This window comes from Urocampus carinirostris, chromosome 10 (genome assembly GCF_059441175.1).
Source record: "Urocampus carinirostris isolate Australia breed hairy pipefish chromosome 10, RoL_Ucar_1.0, whole genome shotgun sequence".
Classification (NCBI taxonomy): Eukaryota; Metazoa; Chordata; class Actinopteri; order Syngnathiformes; family Syngnathidae; genus Urocampus; species Urocampus carinirostris.
The window spans coordinates 43,303,731-43,329,822 of NC_142358.1; the positions used below are offsets into that span (position 1 = coordinate 43,303,731).

Consider the following 26,092-nt stretch of genomic DNA (forward strand, 5'->3'; position numbering starts at 1 on the left):
TGTTGTGTTAGCGTACAAGTGCTAAATGCAAAACTAACCACTTTGCATTAGCACTCAAGTGGCAACCACTTATCTCTAAGCTAATATTTAGCGTTCAGCGGCCATGGCTGACTTGAAGCTAATATCGTAGCCTTGGCGTTCAGCCACAACAGCTAAGACCTTTGCATTAGCATTCGAGTGGCAAGCACTAAATGCTAAGCTCACAGCTTTGTGTTAGCATTTGGCCACAACATGTGACGTCGAGCTAACAGCTTTGCATTAGCGTTCAGGTGATTAAAACTAAAAGCTAAGCTAGCATTCAGTGGCATGGGCTGACTTAAATGCCGCAGCCTTAGCATTCGGCCGCAACGGCCGACGTCAAGCTAACAATTTTGAATTAGCATTCGAGTGGTAAGGGCTTAGCACAAAGCTAAAAACGTTGCATTGGCGACCACTATATGCTAAGCTCACACCTTTGTGTTAGCATTTGGCCACAATAGGTGACGTCTAGCTAACAGCTAACCAAAACTCAGTTAATATCTAGCATTCAGTGGCAATGGCTGACTTGAATGCTGTAGCCTTTGCATTAAGCTACAACGGCCGAGGTCAAGCTAACAATTTTGCGTTAGCATTTGAGTGGTAAGGGCTTAACACTAGGCTAAAAATGTTGCAACTGCTAAAGACTAAGCTAATATTTAGCATTCAGTGGCCTTGGCTGACTTGAAGCTGATGTCAAGCTCCAAACTTTGCATTAGCATTCGAGTGACAACCACTAAAGGCTAAGCTTACAGCTTTGGGTTAGCATTTGGCCACAACAGGTGACGTCTAGCTAAAATTTTTGCATTAGCGCTCAAGTGACTAAAACTAAAAGCTAAGCTAGCATTCAGTGGCATTGGCTGACTTGAATGCCGTCGCCTTAGCATTCAGCCACAAAGGCCGAGGTCAAGCTAACAATTTTGCGTTAGCATTCGAGCGGTACGGGCTTAACACTAAGCTAAAAACGTTGCATTAGCATTCCAGTGGCGACCGCTAAACGCTAAGCTAATGTTTAGCATTTAGTGGCAAAGATGAACTACTAGCGTCAGGATTCACTCACGTGAGTTAGCTGAATGCTAACACGTTAGCAATAGCATTCTCGACATAGCATAGAAATGGCAGAGAGAATTTCTTCAAGTGTGAATTTTCTTCCCGGTTCCCGCTCCCGTTTTTCCTTTTCCTTCTTTTTTTCTCCGAGGGACGAAACGCGCAGATGTTCCGATTTTAGAAATCGGAGATTTGAGGCGAGGGCCGCTCCCCCCCTGCGGGCGGGGGGCCGACGGGGGCCGAACGGGGGGACGGGGGGAAGGCTCCCTCCCCGGTGCAAAACATGAAAGCCCTTTTATTTTCAGCAAGGGCGGCGACGGACGGGGTGCGGCCGACCCCAAAGGGGCGGGGAAGCCGCAAACGCCAAAAATCGGAAAAAGTTCAAAGCGCTCTCTGACGCTTCAAAACGGGGTGAATGGTGCTGGGGGGGAGCCAGTCGGGGAGGATGAGCGAGCCAAACGCAGAGAAAGAGCTGAAAATGGGAGAAAAGGAGAGATACAGACAGGGAAGAGGGAAACGGGGAGCAAAAATAGTCAGACAGGAAGAGGGAAAGAGAAAGAGAAAGAAAAAAAAAGAGAGAGAGTGGTTGAAGAGGAGTGAGCATTACAGAGAGAGAGTGAGAAAGATAAAAGGGGGGAAATGAGAAAAGGTAAAGGAGACATGAAAAGAGAGAGCAAATTAAGTTAAAGGGGAGCAAAAGAGTGGCAGGCGATGAAAGAGGGAGAAAGAAAGAACTAACGAATGAATGGGAGAGAGAGGGAAAGAGTAGTTGAAGATGAGTTAGCAATACAAAGAGAGAGGAAGACAAGGGGAGAAAAAGGAGAGGGAGACAAAAAAGAGAGGAAGAAAGTTGAGGGGAGAAAAAGAGTGGAAGACAATGGGAGGGGGAGAGAGAAAGAAAGAACAAAAGAAAATATGGGAGATTGGGGGAAAGAGTACTTGAACATGATTGAGAAATGCAGTGAGCAAGAGAGAGAGAGGGGGGGGGAGGGAGGGAGATATAGAAAGGGGAGAAAAGAAGAGGGAGATAAAAAAGAGAAAGGAAGTTGAGGGGGAGTTAAAGAGTGGGAGAGGGAGAAAGAAAGAAAGAGAAAGGGAAAGAGAAGTGTATGATGAGTAAGCAATACAGAGAGAGACAGAGAGAGAGAGGGAGAGAGAGAGAAGAGACACACAGAGACTCAATGAGAGAGAGAGAGAGAGAGAGAGAGAGAGAGAGAGAGAGACACAGAGACACAGGGAGAGAGACAGAGACACAGAGAGAGACACAGAGAGAGAGAGATACAAGGGAGAAAAGGAGAGGAGACAAAAAAGAGAAAGGAAGTTGAAGGGGGAGTAAAATAGTGGGAGAGAATGGGAGAAGGAGAAAGAAGGAAAGAAAGAAAGAAAGAACAAAAGAAAAAATGGGACAGAGAGGAAAAAGTAGTTGAAGATGAGTGAGAAATACAGAGAGAGAGAGAGAGAGAGACAGAGGGAGACAGAGAGAAAGATAGAGAGAGATAGAGAGAGAGAGCTGGACCAAAAAATTTCTCTTCTCGTTTGAAATTCCCTCTTTTAAATGAAGTGTTAAAAACATGAAGGTTGCCATGCTGAAATGGCAGCCAATAGGAAAAACGACCCTAACCTTAACCCAAACCCTAACCCCTAACCCTATACGGGGTACGGATTGGTGGTCACTGGCAATTCTCAATACACTGTTCAAAACCAAGAACCAGGACTAGTCTCACCCAGAGCCCACCTCAAGTTAACTCACCTGGGCCACGGGAAACACAGAGTCGACACCAGGATGGGTCGCTTTTCTATTCACACCAAATCGAGAACATTTTGAGACCCTGGACCGGTCTCGTCCTAGTTTAAGGTTTCAAGCTAACGGATACATCACATCTCAAAATCCCAAGTCTGAAGTCAAAGCCAAGAAGTGGACCATGGATCGGTCACCAATCAGACAAGCTCCATTGAACTCGGCAATAGCGTGGAAAACCTGGTACGACCAAGGATCGGTCGCTAGCCGACAGCAGGATATCCACAAACAAGCATTCGGTTTTCGGTTCTAATCCCCAAAAAAATTAAAGCATGAGCGTGAGGGTTTTCAATGTAAATCTCTTGAATTTCTGTCTCAAGGTAATTAGCTTGTTTTTATATTACTAAATAAAAAAACTATGTTTCTCATACACACACACACATGAAGTAAGGTTTCAATAATCAGTCTAATTGCATCTCTTGTACGTTTATCAATCTGATATTCTTTTATTTTGAAATGCTCATGTCTGCTGTTTCTCCCTGAAGAATAATAAATGACGCCCACAACGTCTCTTTCCCTTGTAACAACATCACATGAAGGACGTGAGGAAATCTGCTCTTGGTATCATTCGATTTTAACGATATATATGTATTTTATTTGGGTAAATATGGCCACCAAATAGTCTTAATAATGATTGACTTTAACAGTGAGGATGTCCTAGACCGGATGCCAAACGGGGACTATGGTAAAACCCTGGATTGGTCGCTAGAAAACGACAAATTTTGAAGCATGAAACCCAAGACCTTCTGGACTGGTCCTTGGCTAGCAAACATCACAAAATCCACAATTTGATGTTAACTCGCCAGGGAGAACAGAAAACAGGATGGACCCTGAACTGGTTGTTGGTCCAATAGAGGAACACGGGAACAACCTCTTCCTCTATCTAGGTTGCTAGCTAGCAACAGGGTAGAAACAAACAAGAATTTCATTTTCCATTCGCAACAAATCAAAAACTTAATCTAGAAGAGGTCCTAGACTGGTCACTGCACACAGAAAATCACGATTCAAATGACTAAGGGGGGTTGAAAACATGGTAGAACCCAGGATTGGTCGCTAGCTAATGCTAGCTAACGCTAGGAGCTAAACAAACGTTGAGTTGTCCATTCACACCAAATCAAAAACTTAATCTAGAACAAGTCCTAGACTGGTCACTGCGCACAGAAAATCACGATTGAAATGACCAAGGGGGGTTGAAAACATGGTAAAACCCAGGATTGGTCGCTAGCTAACACTAGCTAACACTAGGAGCTAAACAAACGCTCAGTTGTCCAATCGCACCAAATCAAAAACTTAATCTAGAAGAAGTCCTAGACTGGTCACTGCGCACAGAAAATCACGATTGAAATGACCAAGGGGGGTTGAAAACATGGTAGAGCCCAGGATTGGTCGCTAGCTAACGCTAGGAGATAAACATAGACATAGACTGTTGGCTGCGAACCACAAGTATTCCCTTTGCATGAAAGTGATAATCAGCTCCAAATAGGCTCCTCCCCCATTTCCGATAATCGTTTTTTGTCCGGTTCTCCCAGTAGAAAAAAATGGCGGTAGTTTCCCACCCTGTTGGCGGACGCTCAAATTCCGTCTCTGCGTCCAATCACGGCGCCTGAACAAGCCAGGAGGCGGGATCTTTGCCCCCAGTGGGCGGGGCCAGCACCGTCCACAGGGTCTTTTTCAGTAGCGTGCGGGAAATCCCGCGGGAGTTCCGTCCAAGCGCGGGAATTTTCCGTCCGTCCGTCCTCAAACGTACCATTCCCGGCGCGATATCACCGAACCGTCCGTGTGCGCCACGTAGTCCCCGTCCCCGTCCGGCAAATAGGGCGATCCGTTCGGGATCGGGGGCGGAGCCTGGGGGTCGTCGTAGCGCCGGATGTAGCGCTCGTCCCAGTCGTCCTGTTCCAGTTTGGGTTTGATCTCCTGGCTCTCCAGGTGGTCCCCGTACACCTGCCGGAGCTCGTGCGGTTGCAGGACGTCGTCTTGCGCCCCCTTGTGGACGTCGGCCGGGCCCAAGTACTGTTTGGTGTAGTAGTCGCCCCGGAAAGTTCGACGTTGGCGCATCAGGCACAGGACGGCGGACAGGAGGATCAGGACCAGCAGCAGGGCCCCGCCCACCGCCCCGCCCACCACCGCACCCAGGGCGGTGCCGGGGACGGGGGCTAAAGTGGGCGACGTCAGGGGCCAGCGAGACGTGCCCCGACCCCAGGGGGCGCTGGTGGCCGGCGGGGCGGCCGTCGTGGAGGGGGCTTCTGTGGACGGCACAGGACAAGGGTCAGAAACAAAATGGACCAACACCCACCATCCGATCACAGTCTCGCTTCTAGGGATTAACCTTAAATGTCGTGACATCAAAAGGTTAAGGTCAACTATCTTTTTCATCAGTTGTATTCATTGCCAATTGCCAATCGACAGTGGCTTGCGAAACTGTTTGGCCCCCTTGAACGTTGTGACCTTTTGCCACATTTCAGGCTTAAAGATATAAAACTGGAATTTCTTGTGAAGCATCAACACTAAGTGGGACACAATCATGAAATGGAACACACTTTATTGGAAATTTTTAACTTTATTAACAAACAAAAAAGTGGGTGTGCAAAATGATTCAGCCCCATTGAGTTAATACTTTGTAGCGCCACCTTTTGCCTCGATTACTGCTGCAAGTTGCTTGGGCTCTGTCTCTATCCGTTTTGCACATTGAGAAACTGATATTTTGGCCCATTCCTCCTTGCAAAACAGCTCGAGCTCAGTGAGGTTAGATGGAAAGCGTTGTGAACAGCAGTTTTCAGTTCTTTCCACAGATTCTCAATTGGATCGAGGTCTGGAATTTGACTTGGCCATTCTAACACCTTGATTGTTTTTTTGGAGAACCATTCCATTGTAGCTTTTGCTTTATGTTTTGGATCATTGTTTGGTTGGAAGACTAATCTCTGTCCCTGTCTCAGGTTTTCTCCTTGTATGAGCCGACAGGTTAGGGGGACGGCCCGATTTTGGTTGATTTGCAGTGGTCCGATACTCCTTCCATTTCAATATTATCGCTTGCACAGTGCTCCTTGGGATCTTTAAAGCTTGGGAAATGTTTTTGTATCCAAATCCAGCCTTAAACATCTCCGCAACAGTATCTCGGACCTGCCTGGTGTGTTCCTCGTTCTTCGTGATGCTCTCTGCGCTTTAAACAGACCTCTGAGACCATCACAGTGCAGGTGCATTTATACAGAGACTTGATGACACACAAATGGATTCCATCGTTAGTCATTTAGATCAACATTGAATCATTCAGAGATCCTCACTGAACTTCTGGACGGAGTTTGCTGCACTGAAAGAGAAGGAGCCGAATCATTTTTTTTGCACACCCGCTTTTTTGATTTTTATTTGTTAAAAAAGTTTAAAATGTCCTATAGAGTGTGTTCCACTTCATGATGGTGTCCTACTTATTGTTGAAGCTTCACAAGAAATGACAGTTTTATATCTTCATGTTGGAAGTCTGAAATATGGTAAAGGGTCACAACGTTCAAGGGGGCCAAATAGTTTTGCAAGCCACTGTATGTATTGTCATAAATTAAAATAAATATAATAAACGCATACTAGAAACCCGGCGCATGATTATCATCATCATCCATTGAGACGTGCAATATCATAGGGGCGGGGCTTAGCATGATAAAGAAGAAGAAGGTTGTTTACTTCACTTATGACTCGAACGAGAACTGCAAAATCTTTCACTCTAGTTGCCATTTTTTTATGTATCTTCATACGAATCAATCAAAATCAAGAAACAATTCCCTTTTTATGAGTATTTCATCAAAACAAGCAAATTAGCAAGCCGAGCAGATCAAAGGAAGAGGTTTCAAAAATGATCGTTAATAACTGTATGTCACGGTTGCCACGGCGCCCAATTGGCCCCGCCCATGTGGCGCCGGCTGCGGCTCGTTAAGAGATCGGCTTTCAATCTATTTAAGCTCAGCGCTCTCATTTTTCCTTTGTCAGTCCGTCAACGGACCTCTGCCCCGCAAGACGTGGGTTCTGACTCGGTCCCGTTTTCCTGTCGGTATTCCCAGTCCGGTATTGTTCCCGTTTATTTTTCGTCCTGTTTAATATCGGTTTCCAGTTTCGTTCCTGTCTGTTTTTGTCCTGTTGAATATCAGGAGGAGTTCAAGTCTCTCAGGGTCTCGTTCACGAGTGAAGGTCGGATGGAAAAGGATCAGTGCGGGGTCTGCCGTCATGCGGACTCTATACAGGTCTGCGTTGGTTAAGAAGGAGCTCAAAGCTCTCCGTTTATTGGTCCAGTCCTCAAGAACTGTGGCTCATGACTGAAAAAACAAGATCCCAGATACAAAAGGCTGAAACGAGTTTCCGCAGGTGGCGCGTTCCCGTCATCGTCCAAACTGGTCACCATTCGAAATAGCTCTATGAGCCGAAGCCATTTTTTTTAATGGTTGTGTCATGAACCGGAAGAGGGTCAGGACCCAAACGCGTGACGTTACTCACACCAGCCTTTTAGTTTACGGGCGAGTAGGGAGTCATGCACGTTAGGCAGTGGTCTGCCGTGGAGTGACGGGAAGCCAGAGACCGACGAGACCCATACCAATTGCCCGAGCAGATATCTGACAGATGGGGTCGATACCGGACAGGACGGGACAGACAATATTGATATAAAAACTGGATATCGAGATTAAACAGGACAAACTAGATGGGAACAAAACTGGAGATCAATATTAACCAGGACAAAATAAACGGGAACAATACCGGACAGGAAATACCAACAGGTAACAGGACCGAGTCAAAACCCACGTCTTGCGGGGCAGAAGTTCGTTGACGGACTGACAAAGGAAAAATGAGAGCACTGAGCTTAGATAGACGAAAAGCCAATCTGTCAACGGGCTGCAGCCGGCGCCACACGGGTGGGGCCAATTGGGCGCCATGGCAATTTTTGGTATTCCGTGCTGTTGAATTTTAAATGTGTTGAGCATAAAAATGTTAAAATTGTTTTGTATATATATTTATACATATTTGACTTATATTTCTGCTGTTTTTCAGTGTTGTTTAAATAAAAATCCCGGGTTTATTTCTATTCTTCTTTGATCTCTCCTTTTTCTATTTTTCCTTTTTTTCTTTCTTTCTCGTTGTTGTCATTTATTTCTGCCTTCTTAAGTCGTTCCGTGCATAATGTGACATTAGAATACACAGGGTAGGGATGAAAGCGACAAAAACAACCTGAAGAGCCATTTCGGAACTGAAAGGAGCAAAATAAAACAAATAATGACAACATTTCTCTAAAACTAGTCCTAATTCCCATCCCTTCCAGTAAACTCAAATTAAAATAGGTAAACTCCAAATCTTTTGTATTTGCTCAGAAAAATTCTGTCATGATTACTGATGCGAGGCTCCTGAGCTTGCTCCTTTGGCGCCAACTGCCGATTGGCAACCTGTAAAGTAGGATTAAACGTATTTCCTCAAAAGTGTGTATTTCTAAACCAGATGATATCACGTTTCTGTTTCAAATATTGGTACCGCCCAATATTTTGTCTTTGTTCTACTTAAATAAAAACAGTTTGGTGGGGGAAGGGCCTCCAGAGTTAGGAGCGCGGCCAGGAGACGGACGTGAGTTCCTCCGCTAGTGGCCCTCCCCCCTCTCCAACTGGCAGTTGTAAAAAGTCGAATGCCTGGTGTATCTTTTTTAGCGATTAGCCAACTTGTAAATAGCTCTCCCACATGTAAGAGGTCGATTTAGACCCCACACTACCTGTCACTTTTTATACCCCCATCTTCCTGTCACCGGGTGTCAGTCCGTCTGCGAACCTCAGCTCTCCCTAGGCAAGCTGACTCTCTCCTGTTCTGATTCCCGTCTGTTTCCCAGCTCCGACCCCTTTTCTGATCTCGACCACGATTTTTGCGCCCCCGTCCCGGCTACTGATCTGTTTTTTCCGTCCCGGCTACTGATCTTCGACACCGCCGTCGCTCGCCACGTAAATCCCACTTCTGCGTCTGACCAACCTGCTCCACACAACCAGCGATCTACGGATCGTGTATACTACCCTTTCCCTTCTTCCTGAAGGATTTTATATTTTATACATTTTACTATAAAGGATTTGATACAAGTCACATTTATTGAATGCAACGAAGACTTTTCACAGAGAAGGCTCGAGTTCCATGACAGGTCACGCCGTTCCGAATGCGAATGTTTTGTTTAGTTCCGTTGATAACAGAATTCTGACGCAGATGGCGGGCGATGTTTGGAGAACAAGGCCCTGATGACGTGGAAACGCGCAGGGATGTTTTGACCGGTCCAGACATCTAGACGACGAGGCGGAGCCCACATGGGGGTTCCTGGCCCGCCCCATGGGAGGAGCCGACACGCCAGCTTGGGAGAAAGGCGTGGGCAGAGGAAGATCGAGGGACAATCGAGAGAAAAGGCTTGACGCAGAGCGACACTAATTCGGCTAATTTGATGGAGTTCACTTCGTTTATTATTTAAGAAATGAAATCTGCCCCCGTGTGGAAATGCCGGTCTCTTGTTCATTTCTCCATCAAGAAATGAGCATGCATTGTTAGGGGAATGTAAGTTGTGTTTGGTTAATGGAGTCAGATAACTCATTTGAACAATTTCATTATTTTAAATGTATTTAATTCCTAACATTCCTAATAAAACTAGTCATTTAGATCAACATTGAATCAAATAGGGTCCTGTCTTCGTTCTGGTCCCGACAAATTCAAATTCTTTGACATACAACAACTTGTTCAGGTAACAGAGAAAGTTCCATTCCCTGCTAACGAGTTACTTTTACTATAGAGTAAGTCAGTTACTAACCAAGTTACTTTTTGGAAGAAGTAGTGAGTAAGTAAAAGTAACTGCTCAGAATTGAGAAGCGAGAAACGGGGTTTTGGTTTTTGCTAGCAGATGTAGAGCGATGAACCTTCTGGGGGAGGTAGCGCTCCCTTGCTGACTTTGTTTGTAGAGGGATTAGTCGGGATTCCCGCAGGAATGAAAACAAAAAGGAAGAGTTCTCAGGCTCCACTCCCTGCACTTCCCAATAATGAGGGAGGGGGTTCGACAGAGCCCCCCCACGCAGGAAACTCGCAGATGGACGCAGGAGAAAAGATTTATCTACCGGCGCGATCGGGTAAAACCATTTAGGAGCTTTCAAAGCGCCAAGGAAAATCGAGGACTCCGGAAGAGAATCCAGTTTTTCGCTACGAATAAGGAATCATTTGGAAAAGAAATATGGGCTCTTCGCTTTTATTTTGAAAGGTAGCTCTCATCATGAACTATCCTCAATTTTCTCAATTTATTCCTTTTTTGACTTAAGGCTTACGGCCCGATTTTCATCTTTTAAACTCGTTCGTTGACAAAGACGTAGACGTCAAAGATTCCTTTTCAATTTGGTGCCATTTTCATTTCATAAGTCTCATAAACGGGAACAGGATCAGGACCCAAACGCGTGACGTTTCTCACACAAGCTTTTATTTTACGGGAAATGCGGAGTCATGCGCGTTAGGCAGCGGTCTGGCGTGGAAAGACAGGAAGCCAGAGACAGACGAGACCGATTCCAATTGCCAGAGTTGATATCGGACGGATGGGGTCGATATCGGACAGGACGGGACAAACAGGATAGAAAACGAATCAGGATATCGAAAATAAACAGGAAACACTAGACAGGAAGACAACTGGAAACCGATATTAAAACAACAGGACGGACAGGATTGATATCAAAATTAAACAGGACAAACTAGACGGGAACCAAACTGGAAATCGATAGTAAACAATGGGACAGAAGGGATTGATATCAAAACAGGATATCAAAATTAAACAGGACAAACTAGATGGGAAGGAAACTGGAAACCGATATTAAACAACGGGACAGAAAGGATTGATATCAAAACAGGATATCGAAATTAAAAAGGACAAACTAGATGGGAACGAAACTGGAAGCCGATAATAAACAATGGGATGGAAAGAATTGATATCAAAACCGGATATCGAAAATAAACAGGACAAACTAAACGGGAACAAAACTGGAAACCGATATTAAACAACGGGACAGAAGGATTGATATCAAAACAGGGTATCGAAATTAAACAGGACAAACTAGACGGGAACCAAACTGGAAACCGATATTAAACAACGGGGCAAAAAGGATTGATTTCAAAACAGGATATCAAAATAAAACAGGACAAACTAGACGGGAACCAAACTGGAAACCGACATTAAACAACAGGACGGACAGGATTGATATCAAAACAGGGTATCAAAATTAAACAGGACAAACTAGACGGGAATGCAACTGGAAACTGATATTAAACAACGGGACAGAAAGGATTGATATCAAAACAGCGTATCGAAATTAAACAGGACAAACTAGACAGGAACAAAACTGGAAACCAGAAATCGATATTGAACAACGAAACAGAAACGATTGATATCAAAACAGGATATCGAAATTAAACAGGACAAACTAGACAGGAACGAAACTGGAAACTGACATTAAACAACAGGACAGACGGGATATATATATATACATCAAAACAGGATATCGAAATTAAACAGGACAAACTAGACGGGAACCAAACTGGAAACCAATATTAAACAACAGGTTGGACAGGATTGATATCAAAACAGGGTATCGAAATTAAACAGGACAAACTAGACGGGAACGAAGCTGGAAACCAATATTAAACAACAAGACGGACAGGATTAATATCAAAACAGGGTATCGAATTAAACAGGAAAAATTAAATGGGAACGAAATTGGACACTGATATTAAACAACGGGACGGAAAGGATTTATATCAAAACAGGATATCAAAATTAAACAGGACAAACTAGATGGAAACGAAACTGGAAACTGATAATAAACAACGACCACATCCGTTCTCCTGTCCCGAATATTTTTTTGATCTCGAACACGTCTACTCTCCGCTCCTGGCTTTCGACTCGTTTCCGATCCCGACCACCTTTTTGCTCTTTTTTTCCCAGCTACTGACCCGTTTTTTTTCCGTTCCTGACACTGCCATCACTCGCTGAGCAACCTACTCCCCACGACCATCGATCTCTGGATCGAGCGTGCGCTCCTTTCCCGTCTACCCCAATAAAACTGTGAGAAACGTTACGCGAGTGGGTCCTGTTTCCTGTTCTGGTCCTGACATAAGTAAAACGTGACAATCTCCACACTGCACCTTTAAAGAAAAAGAAGTGATGACTTGTAAAGTTTCCACAAAGGAAAAAAGGAAAAAAATCGCCACATGACGTAACAAATGGAAAATGGGCACATTTTGTTTTAGGATCCTGTCATAAATGTCATCATTTTTATTTTTTCTTCTTCTTTGGTGTTCCTCCGAAGGACACATTGTCCTTTTAAACCAATAAAACGACCCCAAATCCATTCAGTGTTGCATCAGACAACTATTTTAGTTTTTTAGTGGTACGTTTTTTGCACGGACAGAATATCGTGAATGGGAAAGAAATGAAGGCGATGTTGTCACAAAGCGGGAACGGAGACGGGACACAATAGCGTTCGTTTTACTCCGGTTTTTTTTTAAGAAGGAGAACAGGACTTGCATCCACGATCCGATGATTGTCGGTCACAGGTAGCAGATGACAGGAACGCGTAACGAGCGAGGGTAGTCGTAGACAGTAAGAAAAACAGGTTGATGGCCAGGACGGAGGAGCAAAAGCAGAAACGGGTCCAGAAAAGAGGTCGGCAACAGGTATCAGGCAGAAAACAGGGCAAAACGGGTCAATGGCCAGCACGGGGGAGCAAAAGCAGAAACGGGTCGAGAAACGGGTCCAGAAACAGGTCGGCAAAGGTATCAGGCAGAAAACAGGCCAAAAACAGGTCAATGGCCGGGATGGGAGAGCAAGGGCGGTAACGAGTCAAGAAAGAGGTTGGCAACAGGCATCAGGTAGGAAACAGGGCAAAACAGGTTAATGGCCAGGACGGAGGAGCAAAAGCAGAAACAGGTCCAGAAAAGAGGTTTGCAAAGGGTATCAGACAGGAAACAGGGCAAAACAGGTTGATGGCTAGGATGGAGGAGCAAAAGCAGAAATGGGTCCATAAAAGAGGTCGGCAACAGGTATCAGGCAGGAAACAGGGCAAAAAAAAAAATCGATGGCTGGGACTGAGGAGCAAAACAGAAATGGGTCCAAAAAAGGGGTCAGCAACAGGTATCAGGCAGGAAACAGGGCAAAAAAAAATCAATGGCTGGGACGGAGGAGCAAAGACAGAAACGGGTCCATAAAAGAGGTCGGCAACAGGTATCTGGCAGGAAACAGGGCAAAACAGGTCGATGGCCGGGACGGAGGATCAAAAGCAGTAACAGGTCCAGAAAACAGGTCGGCAACAGGTATAAGGCAAGAAACAGGGCAAAAAAAATCGATGGCTGGGACTGAGGAGCAAAACAGAAACGGGTCCAGAAAAGAGGTCGGCAACAGGTATCAGACAGTAAACAGGGCAAAAAAAAATCGATGGCTGGGACGGGGGAGCAAAGACAGAAACAGGTCCAGAAAAGAGGTCGGCAACAGATATCAGGCAGGAAACCTTGCACATCAGGTCGATGGCCGGGACAGGGGAGCAAAAGCAGAAACGAGTCCAGAAAAGAGTTCGGCAACAGGTATCAGACAGGAAAACAGGGCAAGAGAATGTCGGAGAGTACAAAAGCTTGCCTAGCTGAGGGCATAGGTTCGCAGACGGTCTGACGGGTTCCTTTCAGAAGACGGGGGTTTAAAAAGAGTCAGGGAGTCAAACGGGGCAGTCGCAGGGGCCCCGAATCAGCAATCATGACAGATGTAGAGGATTTGTGAAAATAGCGGAGTTCCAGTCCACTGGTGAAAACATTTTTCAAATACCAAAACAAAGCTTGTCCTCTCTTCAGGAGCTCGTAAAAGATGTGGAATTTTTCCACTCCAAAGTGCAATACATCGACTTGCCACTAGGACTCCCGATTGATCTTTTCTCATCGGTGTGATTTTTGGTGTATTTTGTGACGGTACCTTGCACCCAGAGGGACAAATCCTGGTTCCGGACGCCGACCTCGTTGGTGGCTTCGCATCGGTAAACGCCGGAATCGTTGATCTGTAGGGGGCGCAAGAAGGCAAAACGGTTGGTCACCACCTCCAGGCCCTCTGGCATGGGACCGTCCAACCTGCGGCCAGAAAACAGAAGAAAAACATGTTAGTGCAGTCCACGAGGTGGCACAAAGTCCCATTTATGAAAAGAGTATATGCAAACAAAGGTATAGTCGACCAGAAAATATAGTGTGTATATAATACATATATATATAGATAGATAGATAGATAGAGAGCAGCTTCAGTGACAGACTGCTTTCACAGTCTTGTTCCACGGACAGACTGAGGAGATCATATCTTCCTCATGCCATGAGGCTCTTTAACCCCACCCGGGGGAGTAAAAGCCCACATCAAACCCCTCCCCACATTTGCATATTACCCTATTTACTTTCCGTAGCACTGTTTAAATACTCTATATCGACACGTTATATTTGGTATTTTTGTATTCTATATCTCTTATTTTATTATTTTATTTTTCAAGACAAGGATACTGCTGGAAGTGGGAATTTCCCTACACGGATCAATAAAGTATCTATCTATCTATCTAGGCATCTATCTAGACATCTATACATCTATCTAGACATATAGACATCTATCTATCTAGACATCTATCTATCTTGACATCTATCTAGACATCTATGTATCTATCTAGACATATATCTATCTATCTATCCATCTAGCCATCTATCTATCTATCTATCTATCTATCTATCTAGACATCTATCTATCTAGACATCCATCTATGTAGACATCTATCTATCTAGACATCTATCTATCTAGGCATATGGACATCTACATCTATCTATCTATCTAGTCATATAGACATCTATCTATCTAGACATCCATCTATCTTGACATCTATCTAGACATCTATGTATCTATCTAGACATATATCTATCTATCTAGACATCTATCTATCTAGACATCTATCTATCCATCTAGCCATCTATCTATCTATCTATCTAGACATCTATCTATCTAGACATACATCTATGTAGACATCTATGTAGACATCTATCTATCTAGACATATGGACATCTATCTGTCTAGACATCCATCTATCTAGACATCTATCTATCTATCTAGTCATATAGACATCTATCTATCTAGACATCCATCTATCTAGACATCTATATTTCTAGACATCTATGTATCTGGACATCTATCTGCCTAGACATCTAGACATATATCAATCTAGACATCTAGACATCAATCTAGACATCTATCTAGACATCTTTCTATCTAGACATATAGACATTTATATAGCTAGACATCCATCTATCTATCTATCTATCTATCTATCTAGACATCTATCCATCTAGACATCCATCCATCTAGACATCTATCTATCTAGACGTCTATCTATTTATGTAGACATATATCTATTTATCTAGACATATATATCTATCTATCTAGACATCTATCTATCTAGACATCTATCTATCTATTCACCCATCTATCTATCTAGACATCTATCCAAATATATATATGCGTATGTAGTAGTAGCAACACTTGGACTCCTCTCGATCACTTTGTCTTGTGCGCAAGGGATGGGAGAGCTTAAGACGAAGGGACGGATCTACATCAAAACTTCAAATCAAGCTTCTGAATATTGCTCAGTCCAGAACATTTTGAGTTATGTTTTTGTATATAAAGCATGCAAAATAGGACAATACATTCAATCGTTCTCATTTTTGAAACCTTGAGAACCTTGATCATCAAGTATTGTTTGCCGTTTCAAGATGTTTTTCTTGTTTCTTGAATAAAATAAGAAAAACATGTCCAAAAAAAAGCTCAATTGTCTCATCTAGAAGGTGGCAAATCGTCTTGCTAAATAAGAATATCCAAAGTTCTACCTTGTGCTTTGTAGCACTCCTGTTTGTTTACATGGGAACGAAAAAAAAGGAAGCGGGAAAGGACCGGGGCCGACGTTCCCGTCTGGAAAATCGCTCGGAAGACCGGCTCTTTTTGTCTGCGCCGCCGAGTTTTGAGTTTCAGCCCGACAGACTTTGAGATTGACGTCCGGTAGTTTTCGCGTCCGGGGACGACCGGTCCGCTTCCTCTGCTTTACGCATCATTTTCTCTTTTTACGACGCAATAAACACCTCAAAAAATCGGAGGTGGGTAGAGTCGTCGAATATTTGACTCAAGTAAAAGTACTGTTACTTCGGAATAATACCACTCAAGTAGAAATCTGGAGCCAGAAGAGGATCAGGACCCAAACGCGTGACATTCTCACACAAGCCCCTGCAGAAAACATTGCAGTATTCTCTACTTTAAAGGGACAGTGTGGATTTTAGACCACTTGATGTTACGGTATGGTGTAGTGCTGGGGTCAGAAACCTGTGGCTCTGAAGCGCTCCCTACTGCCTCCCTGGCGTTTTTTTCAAAAATATTTGATACTGGAAAATGATATGGTTTCTATAGGAGGATAACAATTACACAAAAATTCTTAACATTTTCTAAAGAATATAGAAATATAGAGTAGAAATATTTTACGGGAAATGGGGAGCCATGCACGTTAGGAAGCGGTCTGGCGTGGAATGATAGGAAGCCAGAGGCCGACCACATCGATACCAATTGCACGAGTTGATATCGGACAAATGGGGTCGATACCGGACAGGCAAGAAAGACAGGATAAATAATGACACAGGATATCAAAAATAAACAGGACAATTAAGACGGGAACGAAAACTGAAGAGAATAATAAACAGGACAAAAATAGACAGAAACTTAACTGAAAACTGATATTGACAAGGACGAACTAGACAGGAACGAAAACTGGAAGCCGATATCAAACAGGACAAAAATAAACGGGAACAATACCGGACAGGAAATACCAACAGGAAAACAGGACAGAGTCAAAACCTACGTACCCCATTACTGCATCAACGCCTTATTTATTGATGTTTTTTTTCAAACAACCATTTAAACCAGGGGTGTCAAAGAGGCAGCCCGCGGGCTGGATCAGGCCTGCCAAGGGATTGAATCCGGCCCGTGGGACAGTACTGAGAGTAGCGCAAGAGAAAAATGAGCTGCAGGTTGAAATATGTCCATTTGATGTTGCCAAAGCCAGGTGCCTCCAACAAATGGTGTACTTGTATCTCTTTTTCTCTCTCTTCCTCCTTTTTTCTCTGACTATCTCTCTTTTTCTCTTGCTTTGTTCCTCTTTGTCTCTTTCTCGCTCTGTTTTTATAGAGTCTCAAAGGGCTGCACAGACCACAGACTATTATGACACCATCCCCAGATCTAAAACTCACATGAGGGCAAGGAAAAACTCAAAACCTCAACATGAGGAAAATCAAGAAACCTTGAGAAGGGACAGTCTCAAAGGGCTGCACAGATCAAAGACTATTGTAAACTACAGACTATTATGATACCATCCCCTGATCTAAAACCTTCATGAGGGCAAGGAAAACTCAAAAACGTCAACATCAGGAAAATGAAGCAACCTTGAGAAGTCAAGTCCTGTTTTTTTCTTTGGCCCTTAATCACAAAGAGTCTCAAATGGCTGCACAGATCAAAGACTGCTATTAAACCATGCCCTGATCTGAAACCTACATGAGGGCAAGGAAAAACTCAAAAACCCCAACATGAGGAAAATGAAGAAACCTAGAGAAGTCAAGTGATGTTTATTTGTGACTCCTTAATCACAAGGAGTCTCAAAGGGCTGCACAGACCACAGATTATTGCAAACCACAAACTATTATGACAGCATCCCCTGATCTAAAACCGACATGAGGGCAAGGGAAAACTCAAAAGGTAAGGTAAGATCTCCACTCACCTGGTCCAGGTGTATTCCCGGACAGGTGGGTTGGCCCGGGCGTCGCAGACGAAGGTCACCTCGGCTTCTCCGGCGAATCGGCGCTTCTCCTTCCCCGTGATGTGGACGACCGGAGCAACTGCCGAAACCCAAAATTCATTAGAACCGCCGGACCCCCGACACGCCAAAAACTAACAAACTCATGCGCGACGCCGTGGAACAAATTGAGGAAAACAAATCGGAGGGATGATAAAACCCCCCCCCCCAAAAAAATGGAAGCGAGCAGGTAATAAAAGTCGGCAAACACGGGCGGGGACGGATCCAATTTTGCGCTCTTTGATTTCTCCGGAGGATTAACGAGCCGGACGAAAAAAAATCAAAAGGAAATAATGAGGATGAGCCCACTGACCCCGCACTGGAGACTCTTCTTTTTTACTCGAAAAGAGAAGAAAAAAAACCACAGGCAGCCATTTATCTAGGCGCCGGTCTGGACCCGATGAAGCTAGCTTAAAAATCGCTAACGTTAGCGAGACATCACGCGCCGCAGAGTGTATTATCAAGGAAAAACAACGGCGACCAGATGATGAAGGTGCTGGGGTAGATCAGGGTAATCTAAGTTTTTCTTTAGCTTTTATTGTGCTTTGTCTTTATGGTGCTCTCTCTATTTCTTTTTCTCTCTCTCTCTATTGATCTTGCTCACTTTCTTTCTCACTTTATTTCTTTCTCTCCCTCTTTTCTCTCATTTTTTTCCTTTTTTCCCCCTTTCTCTCTCTATTTGTGCTTTGTCTTTGTGGTGATCTCTCAATTTCTCTCTCTCTTTCCTTTTCTCTCTCTTACCCCTTCGACATTGATCATGCTCACTTTCTTTCTCATTTAATTTTTTTCTCTCCCTCGTTTCTCTCATTTTTTTCCTTTTCTTCCCCCTCTAATTCTCTATTTCTCTCTCTCTCTCCTTTTCTCTCTCTCCTACCCTGTCTCCATTGATCAGGCTCTCCCTCTTTTCTCTCATTTTTTTCCTTTTTTTCCCCCTTTCGCTCTCTATTTGTGCTTTGTCTTTATGGTGCTCTCTCTATTTCTCTCTTTCTCTCTTTCTCTTACTCTGTCTCCATTGATCATGCTCACTTTTTTCTCTCTCTCCCTCTTTTCTGTTTTTTTCCTTTTTTACCCCCTTTCTCTCTCTATGCTTCCTCTTTATTGTGCTCTCCCTCTATTTTTCTCTTTCTCTCTGTTTTTCTCAACCCATTTCCATTGATCTAATTTCTTTTTATCTTGATCACTTTCTTTCACCCTTTTTTCTGTCTTTCCTTCTCTTTTCTTTTTCTTTATTTCCTTTTATTACCTCTTTCTCTCTCTTTTTGTGCTTTGGGTGCTCTCTCTATTTCTCTCTCTCTTTCCTTTTCTCTCTCGTACCCCTTCTCAATTGATCATGCTCACTTAATTTATCTCTCTCTGTCGTTTCTCTCATTTGTTTCTTTTCTTCCCCCTTCCTCTCTCTATTTGTGCTTTAGGTGCTCTCTCTATTTCTCTCTCTATTGCCTTTTCTCTCTCTTACCCCTTCTCCATTGATCATGCTCACTTTCTTTTTCACTTTAATTTTTTTGCTCCCTCTTTTCCCTCATTTTTTCCTTTTCTTCCCCCGTTCTCTCTCCATTTGTGCTTGTTCTTTACAGTGCTCTCTCTATTTCTTTCTCTCTGTCTCTCTCTCCTCTCTCTCTCTATTGATCTTGCTCACTTTCTTTCTCACTTTATTTCTCTCTGTCTTTTCTCTCATTTTTTTCCCTTTCTTCCTCTCTCTACTCACAGCGAACGTCGAGCTTGTAGGGGATGCGGAAGTCGGTGTCCAGAGCGGGGTGTCGCACCACGCAGGTGAGGGTCCGACCTTGGGCGCGGCCGGAGGGCGTCCACAGGTATCGAACCTGGACGCTTTGGGTGCCGTCCGTCTCGCCGCGCCGCTGCGTCTCCGAGCGTCCGCCTTCCACTTCCGAGGCCTCCCACCAGACTTGGGCGGCCGGCAGAGCCTCCTGGGCCACGCACGTCCCCACCAGGGTCTCGGGATCGCCCTCCGACAAAACCGAGGCGCCCGCCGAAACGAACACCTTCGGCTCCACTGACCAGGAGGGGAAAGAGAGAAGGATGAACGAGAGGAGGAGAGCAAAGAGGGAAAGAGGGAAAGACAGAGAGAGAGAAAGAAAGCAGAAAAGAAAGAAAGAAAGAAAGAAAGTAAGGGAGAGTGAAAGAAAGAAAGGGAGAGAGAAAGAAAGAAAGTAAGGGAGAGAGAAAGAAAGAAAGTAAGGGAGAGAGAAAGAAAGAAAGAAATAGAAAGATACAGAAAGAAAGAAAGGGACAGAAAGAAAGAAAGAAAGAAAGCAAGGGAGAGAGAAAGAAAGAAAGAAATAGAAAGATACAGAAAGAAAGAAAGAAAGGGAGAGAAAGAAAGAAAGAAAGCAAGCAAGGGAGAGAGAAAGAAAGAAAGAAATGCACAGAAAGAAAGATGCAGGAAATAAAAGAAAGAATTACAGAAATAAAGAAAGAGAGAGAAATAGACAGCAAAAGAAAGCAATAAAGAAAGAAAGAAAGAAAGAAAGAAAGAGAGAAAAAAAAATACAGAAAGAGAGAGAAAGAAAGATACATAAAGAGCAATAAAGAAAGAGACAAAGAAAGATACAGTAAGAGAAAGAAAGAAACAAAGAAAGATACAGAAAGAGCAATACAGAAAGACAAAGAAACAAAGAAAGATGAAGAAAGAGAAAAAAAGAAACAAAGAAAGATAAAGAAAGACAGAGAAAGAACGAAAGAAAGACAGAGAAAGAGAAATACAGAAAGAAATACACAGAAAGGAAGATACAGAAAGAGACAGAAAAAGAAAGGAAGAAAGTAAAAGAGAGAGGGTTGGGCGGCATGTTTCGGGAATAACCCTAGCAGCAAGACGGCAGTAAATCATCTCAGCTCCCTCTAGTTGAGCCTCAAGTTTCATCAAATGTTTCAAAATAGATTTGAAAAAGTGCACAATTGTACAATAGTGATTTCAAGAACAAGTTTTTGATTTTTTTTGAACACCAAATAATTCTCACTGTCCCTTTAAAGTTTTTTTTTTTTCTTCTATTTTCACCAAACGGATATCAGCAAATGTCAAAAAAAGAGAAAGAAAAGGACATAAACTTAACTTGAGTCGGAGCCATGGAATTGTTTGGAATTCAAAGTCCTCGGGGCCATAAAACATTCCATTGAAGAAAAATGCTTTCACTCATTTCACGAGAAATACAATATTTTCCTTCCGTCACTCACTGTTTTACGGTATTGTTCGAAAGTGTTTTTATTCCCATCGTCCTGGAAGTCATAAATCATCCTGTTGAAGAAAGACGGAGGACATTTTGTTTTTTTTCACTATTTAAGCTGGGGTTGTGCGAGTGCTTTACGAAGAATACGGAGATCAACGCAATCCTATACCAAAACTAGAGAAAGGAAATGTGTTGATTTATGACCTTACGCGTGGTTCCGTTCCACAAGCAAACAAAAATGATGTTTGAATTACGAGTACGGTGAATTCCTTTTAATTTTCTTTCACTAGGAATAAAACACGGGGATCAACGCAATCAAATAGCAAAAGTTACGAAATTTTATGACCTGACTCGTGGTTAAGGCCCCAAAACAAACAAAAATAATGGTATTGACGTGCTTTAAATTCCGAATAGTTTAAGCTTTCACTCACTGGGAATAAAATATGGAGATCAAAACAGTCGAAGAGCAACATTAAAGAAAGAAAATGTGTAGATTTATGATGACCTTACACGTGGTTCCGTTCCACAAGCAAACAAAAATGATGTTTGAATTACGAGTACGTTGAATTCCTCTCGGTTTTCTTTCACTGGGAATAAAACACGGAAATCGACGCAATCAATAGCAAAACTAGAGAAAGGAAATGTGTTGATTTATGACCTTACGCGTGGTTGCGATGCACAAGTAAACAAAAATGATGTTTAAATTACGAGTAGAGTGAATTCCTTTTAATTTTCTTTCACTAGGAATAAAACACGGGGATCAACGCAATCAAATAGCAAAAGTTACGAAATTTTATGACCTGACTCGTGGTTAAGGCCCCAAAACAAACAAAAATAATGGTATTGACGTGCTTTAAATTCCGAATAGTTTAAGCTTTCACTCACTGGGAATAAAATATGGAGTTCAAAACAGTCAAAGAGCAACACTAAGGAAGAAAATGTGTAGATTTATGACTTAACTCATGGTTAAGACCCCAAAACAAACAACAATAATGGTATTGACGTGTTTTAAATTCCGAATAGTTTAAGCTTTCACTCACTGGGAATAAAATATGGAGCTCAAAACAGTCAAAGAGCAACATTAAGGGAAAAATGTGTAGATTTATGACTTAACTCGTGGTTAAGACCCCAAAACAATCAAAAATGATGGTATTGACGTGCTTTAAATTCCGAATAGTTGAAGCTTTCACTCACTGGGAATAAAATATGGAGCTTAAAACAGTCAAAGAGCAACATTAAAGAAAGAAAATGTGTAGATTTATGACCCTACTCATGGTTAAGACCCCAAAATAAACAAATATAATGCTATTGACCTGTTTTAAATTACGAGTACTTTAAGCTTTCAATCACTGGGAATATAATATGGAGCTCAAAACAGTCAAAGAGCAACATTAAAGAAAGAAAATGTGTAGATTTATGACCCTACTCATGGTTGCGTAACAAAAGTAATCAAATTAAATGCTCTCAAAATTTTCTTAAAATTAGACTGCCCTCAATGCTTGACGTTAGGAATCAAATTGAGAGATCGACACAGACAAATTGCAATACTAATGGGGGGAAAGGGTTGATTTATGACCCTACTCCCACACTTTTAATAAAATATTTTTCTTTACCTTATGTTTTCATGAATTGTTAAAAACGTGTTTTTTTGAGAAATCAAGAAGAGAAAGATAGAAAAAAAGGAAAAAGGAATAAGAAAAAAAAGGAAAAAGGAATAAGAAAAAAGGAAAGAAAAAAGAAAGGAAAGATAAAGGAATAAAAAGAGGAAAAAGGAATAACAAAAAAGGAAAGGAAAAAAAAAGGGAAAGAGAAGGAAATAAAAAAAGGAAAAAGAAGGGAAAGAGAAGGAAATAAAAAAAGGAAAAAGAAAAAAGAAAAAAGGAAAGGAAAAAGAAGGGAAAGAGAGAAGGAAAGAAAAAGAAGAAAATTGGAGAGACTCACCCAAAACGTTAAGAAAAAGGGAAGCTTGTCCGTTCCCGAGCGGGAAGGTGGACACCTTACAGGTGTACCAGCCGGCGTCGGCTAGCTCCACCCCCTCCAGCGAGACGCCGGCCTCCGATTGGCCCTCGGACAGGAAGCGGACGCGCTGCTCCAAGTGGGCGGGGACGGAAGTTCCGTGGTCCACGTGATGCACCGCCACCATTTCTTTCCCCGACGCCGTCTGTCGTTCCCAGGAACTCTGGATTAGCTTCACGTTAGCGTCCTGCGCTAGCCGGCAGCTCAGTCTGGCCTTTTTGCCCGAGACCGCGTCCACGCGCTCCGGGACCAGGACCTCCAGGTTTCCCCGAGAGCCTGCGCCAAAAGACTAGCATTAGCCGCGATGAAGCTAGCCACCCAAGCTAACGCCAAAACTCTATTAGCCAACATTTGCCTCAATTCCAGTCGGCGATGCTAGCTTCTGTGCTTATTGAATAAGCAATTACTGCTAAACTGTAGCTAGCCAGTGGAGCTAACGCCAAACCATATTAGCGAACATTAGCTTCAATTCTAGTATCTGAAGTCTGCGATGCTAGCTTTTGTGCTTATTGAATTAGCAATTAGTGCTTAATTGAAGCTAGCCACCGAAGCTAACGCCAAAACTCTATTAGCCAACATTTGCTTCAATTCCAGTCGGCGATGCTAGCTTCTGTGCTTATTGAATAAGCAATAACCAGCTCAGTAGCCTAGATGGTAAGGCGCCCGCTTTGAGACTGGGAGGTCGGTGGTTCGCGCCCCGGCCGAGTCATTCCTAAGACTTAAAAAGTGGTCGGCGGCGCCCTCTGTTGGCTGCGGCTGCATCGGCTCGCTACAACGGGTCAGGTGCAATCGACATTTCGTTCTGTGTGCATTGTTACACAGAATGACAATACAAGGAAATTATTATTATTATTATTATAATTACTGCTAAACTGTAGCTAGCCACCGAAGCTAACGCCAAACCATATTAGCGAACATTAGCTTCAATTCTAGTATCTGAAGTCTGCAATGCTAGCTTTTGTGCTTATTGAATTAGCAATTACTGCTAAATTGAAGCTAACCACCGAAGCTAACGCCAAACCGCATTGGCCAACATTTGCTTCAATTCAAGTCGGCGATGCTAGCTTCTGTGCTTATTGAATTAGCAATTAGTGCTTAATTGAAGCTAGCCACCGAAGCTAACGCCAAACCGTATTAGCGAACATTAGCTTTAATTCTAGAATCTGAAGTCTGCGATGCTAGCTTCTGTGCTTATTGAATAAGCATTTACTACTAAATTGAAGCTAGCCACCGAAGCTAACGCCAAACCGTAATAGCCAACATTTGCACCAGTGCTATTGACTTTTGTCTGATCCGAAAACATTAGAAACTAGCCTCCGTGAAACTAGCTATGCCAGCGTTAGTGCTAATGTTCGCTAATGAATCCAGCAGCTGAAGCTAGTTTAAAATAGAATTCAATAAAGTGACGCTAGCCTCCAAAGAAAAGCCAAGGCCTAGCCCTATTAGCAAATATTTGCACCAATGCTAGTACCTGTGACGCTAGCATCTATGCTGAATACATGAGCAATAACGGCTAAATTGAAGCTAGCCACCGAAGCTAACACCAAACATTTGCACCATTGCTACTATTTGTGGTCTGCGATGCTAGCTTTTGTGCTTATTGAATAAGCATTTACTGCTAAACTGAAGCTAGCCACCGAGGCTAATGCCAAACCCCATAAGCGAACATGCATGTAAGTGTTAGCATCTACTCAGTAACATGTTGTCGTTAGCATGTAGTTGTAAGTATCTACTTGTTAGCATGTGGTCGTTAGCAAGTAGAAGCTAACGACTACATTCTAGTGCATAGTAGTTAGCATATAGTCGTTAGCATATATTTGTTAGCATGTAGTAGTCAGCATGAATTTGTAAGCATTTACTTGTTAGCATGTAGTTGTTAACAAGTGAATGCTTACGACGACATGCTAGCAGGGTGTCATTAGCATATAGTCGTTAGCACGTAGTAGTTAGCATATCGTCGTAAGCATATACTCGTTAGAATGCAGTCATTACCATTTAGTAGTCGCCATCTATTTGTTTTCATGTAATTGTCAGCATTTGTCGTTAGCATGTTAGCATCTACTTGTTAGCATGTAATCATTACCAAGTAGATGATAGAATCTACTTGTTAGCATGTAGTCGTTAGCATCTATTTGTTGGCATGTAATTGTTAGAATGTAGTAGTCAGCATGGATTTGTAAGCATTTACCTGTTAGCACGTAGTCGTTAACAACTGAATCTTACGACGACATGCTAGCACATAGTTGTTAACATGTAGTCGTTAGCACAGAGTAGTTAGCATATAGCTGTTAGCATCGACTGATTAGGATGTAGTCATTAGGATTTAGTAGTCAGCATCTACTTGTTTGCATGTAAATGTCAGCATTTGTCGTTAGCATGTTGCCGTTAGCACGTTAGCATCTACTTGTTAGCATGAAGCAAGTCGGCAAATCGTTCAAGAGAATCGTGATTTCAAAAATAGATATAGATACATTTCTTTGATACGTACCGCCACAATAAAAGCATGATAGACTAGAGCTAACCTAGCAAGCAGCTAGCCTAAAAAAAACACAAAAGACGGTTTTTTTTTTCGGTTTTATCCACGTTGACATGTTTACGGTTGCAAATCCTTTCGAATGAAAAGCCTCAAACGCGAACACCATCATAAATAGGGGCGCTATTTCGGGTCTCGGCCGCAGCCACGCTAATTGCCCGCCGTCTTTTCCCACGTTAGCGTAGGACCGCTTTCGTTCCCGATTGCTCATCTTTATTGGCGCTTGCCGCTAACCCAAAAGGGTTTTGCTGTAATGACAGGGAAAGTCCCTTTCCCTATTATTAAAGGCGGTGTGACGAGTGCTAAGAGCGTGCTAACGACAACATGCTAACGAGACTCCGAAACCTGACCTACGATCGAGTTACACTTTTCTGCGTCCCAACGGCTACACGCTAACAGCTATATGCTAAAGAGACTCCAAAACCTGACTTACAATCGAGTTACATTTTGCGACGTGCTAACGGCTACACGCTAACAGCTATATGCTCACGAGACTCTGAAACCTGACATACAATCCAGTGACATTTTATGACGTGCTAACGACTACATGCTAACTGCTATATGCTAACAAGTCTCCGAAACCTGACTTATAATC

General features: G+C 43.0%; 1 protein-coding gene across 1 annotated transcript in view; it reads right to left on the bottom strand.

Moving 5' to 3' along the window:
- Nucleotides 1–4,455: 4,455 nt before the first annotated feature.
- Nucleotides 4,456–26,092, bottom strand: part of nectin3a (nectin cell adhesion molecule 3a) — a 52,496-nt gene continuing 30,859 nt past the window's right edge. The window contains exons 2-6 of the mRNA XM_088346297.1: nt 22,890–23,240; nt 19,472–19,777; nt 17,692–17,809; nt 13,833–13,984; nt 4,456–5,103 (exon numbers count right to left, since the gene is read on the bottom strand). Coding sequence (XP_088202423.1) covers nt 4,598–5,103; nt 13,833–13,984; nt 17,692–17,809; nt 19,472–19,777; nt 22,890–23,240 — 1,433 coding nt within the window. The 3' untranslated portion in view covers nt 4,456–4,597. The remainder of the gene's footprint in view (nt 5,104–13,832; nt 13,985–17,691; nt 17,810–19,471; nt 19,778–22,889; nt 23,241–26,092) is intronic.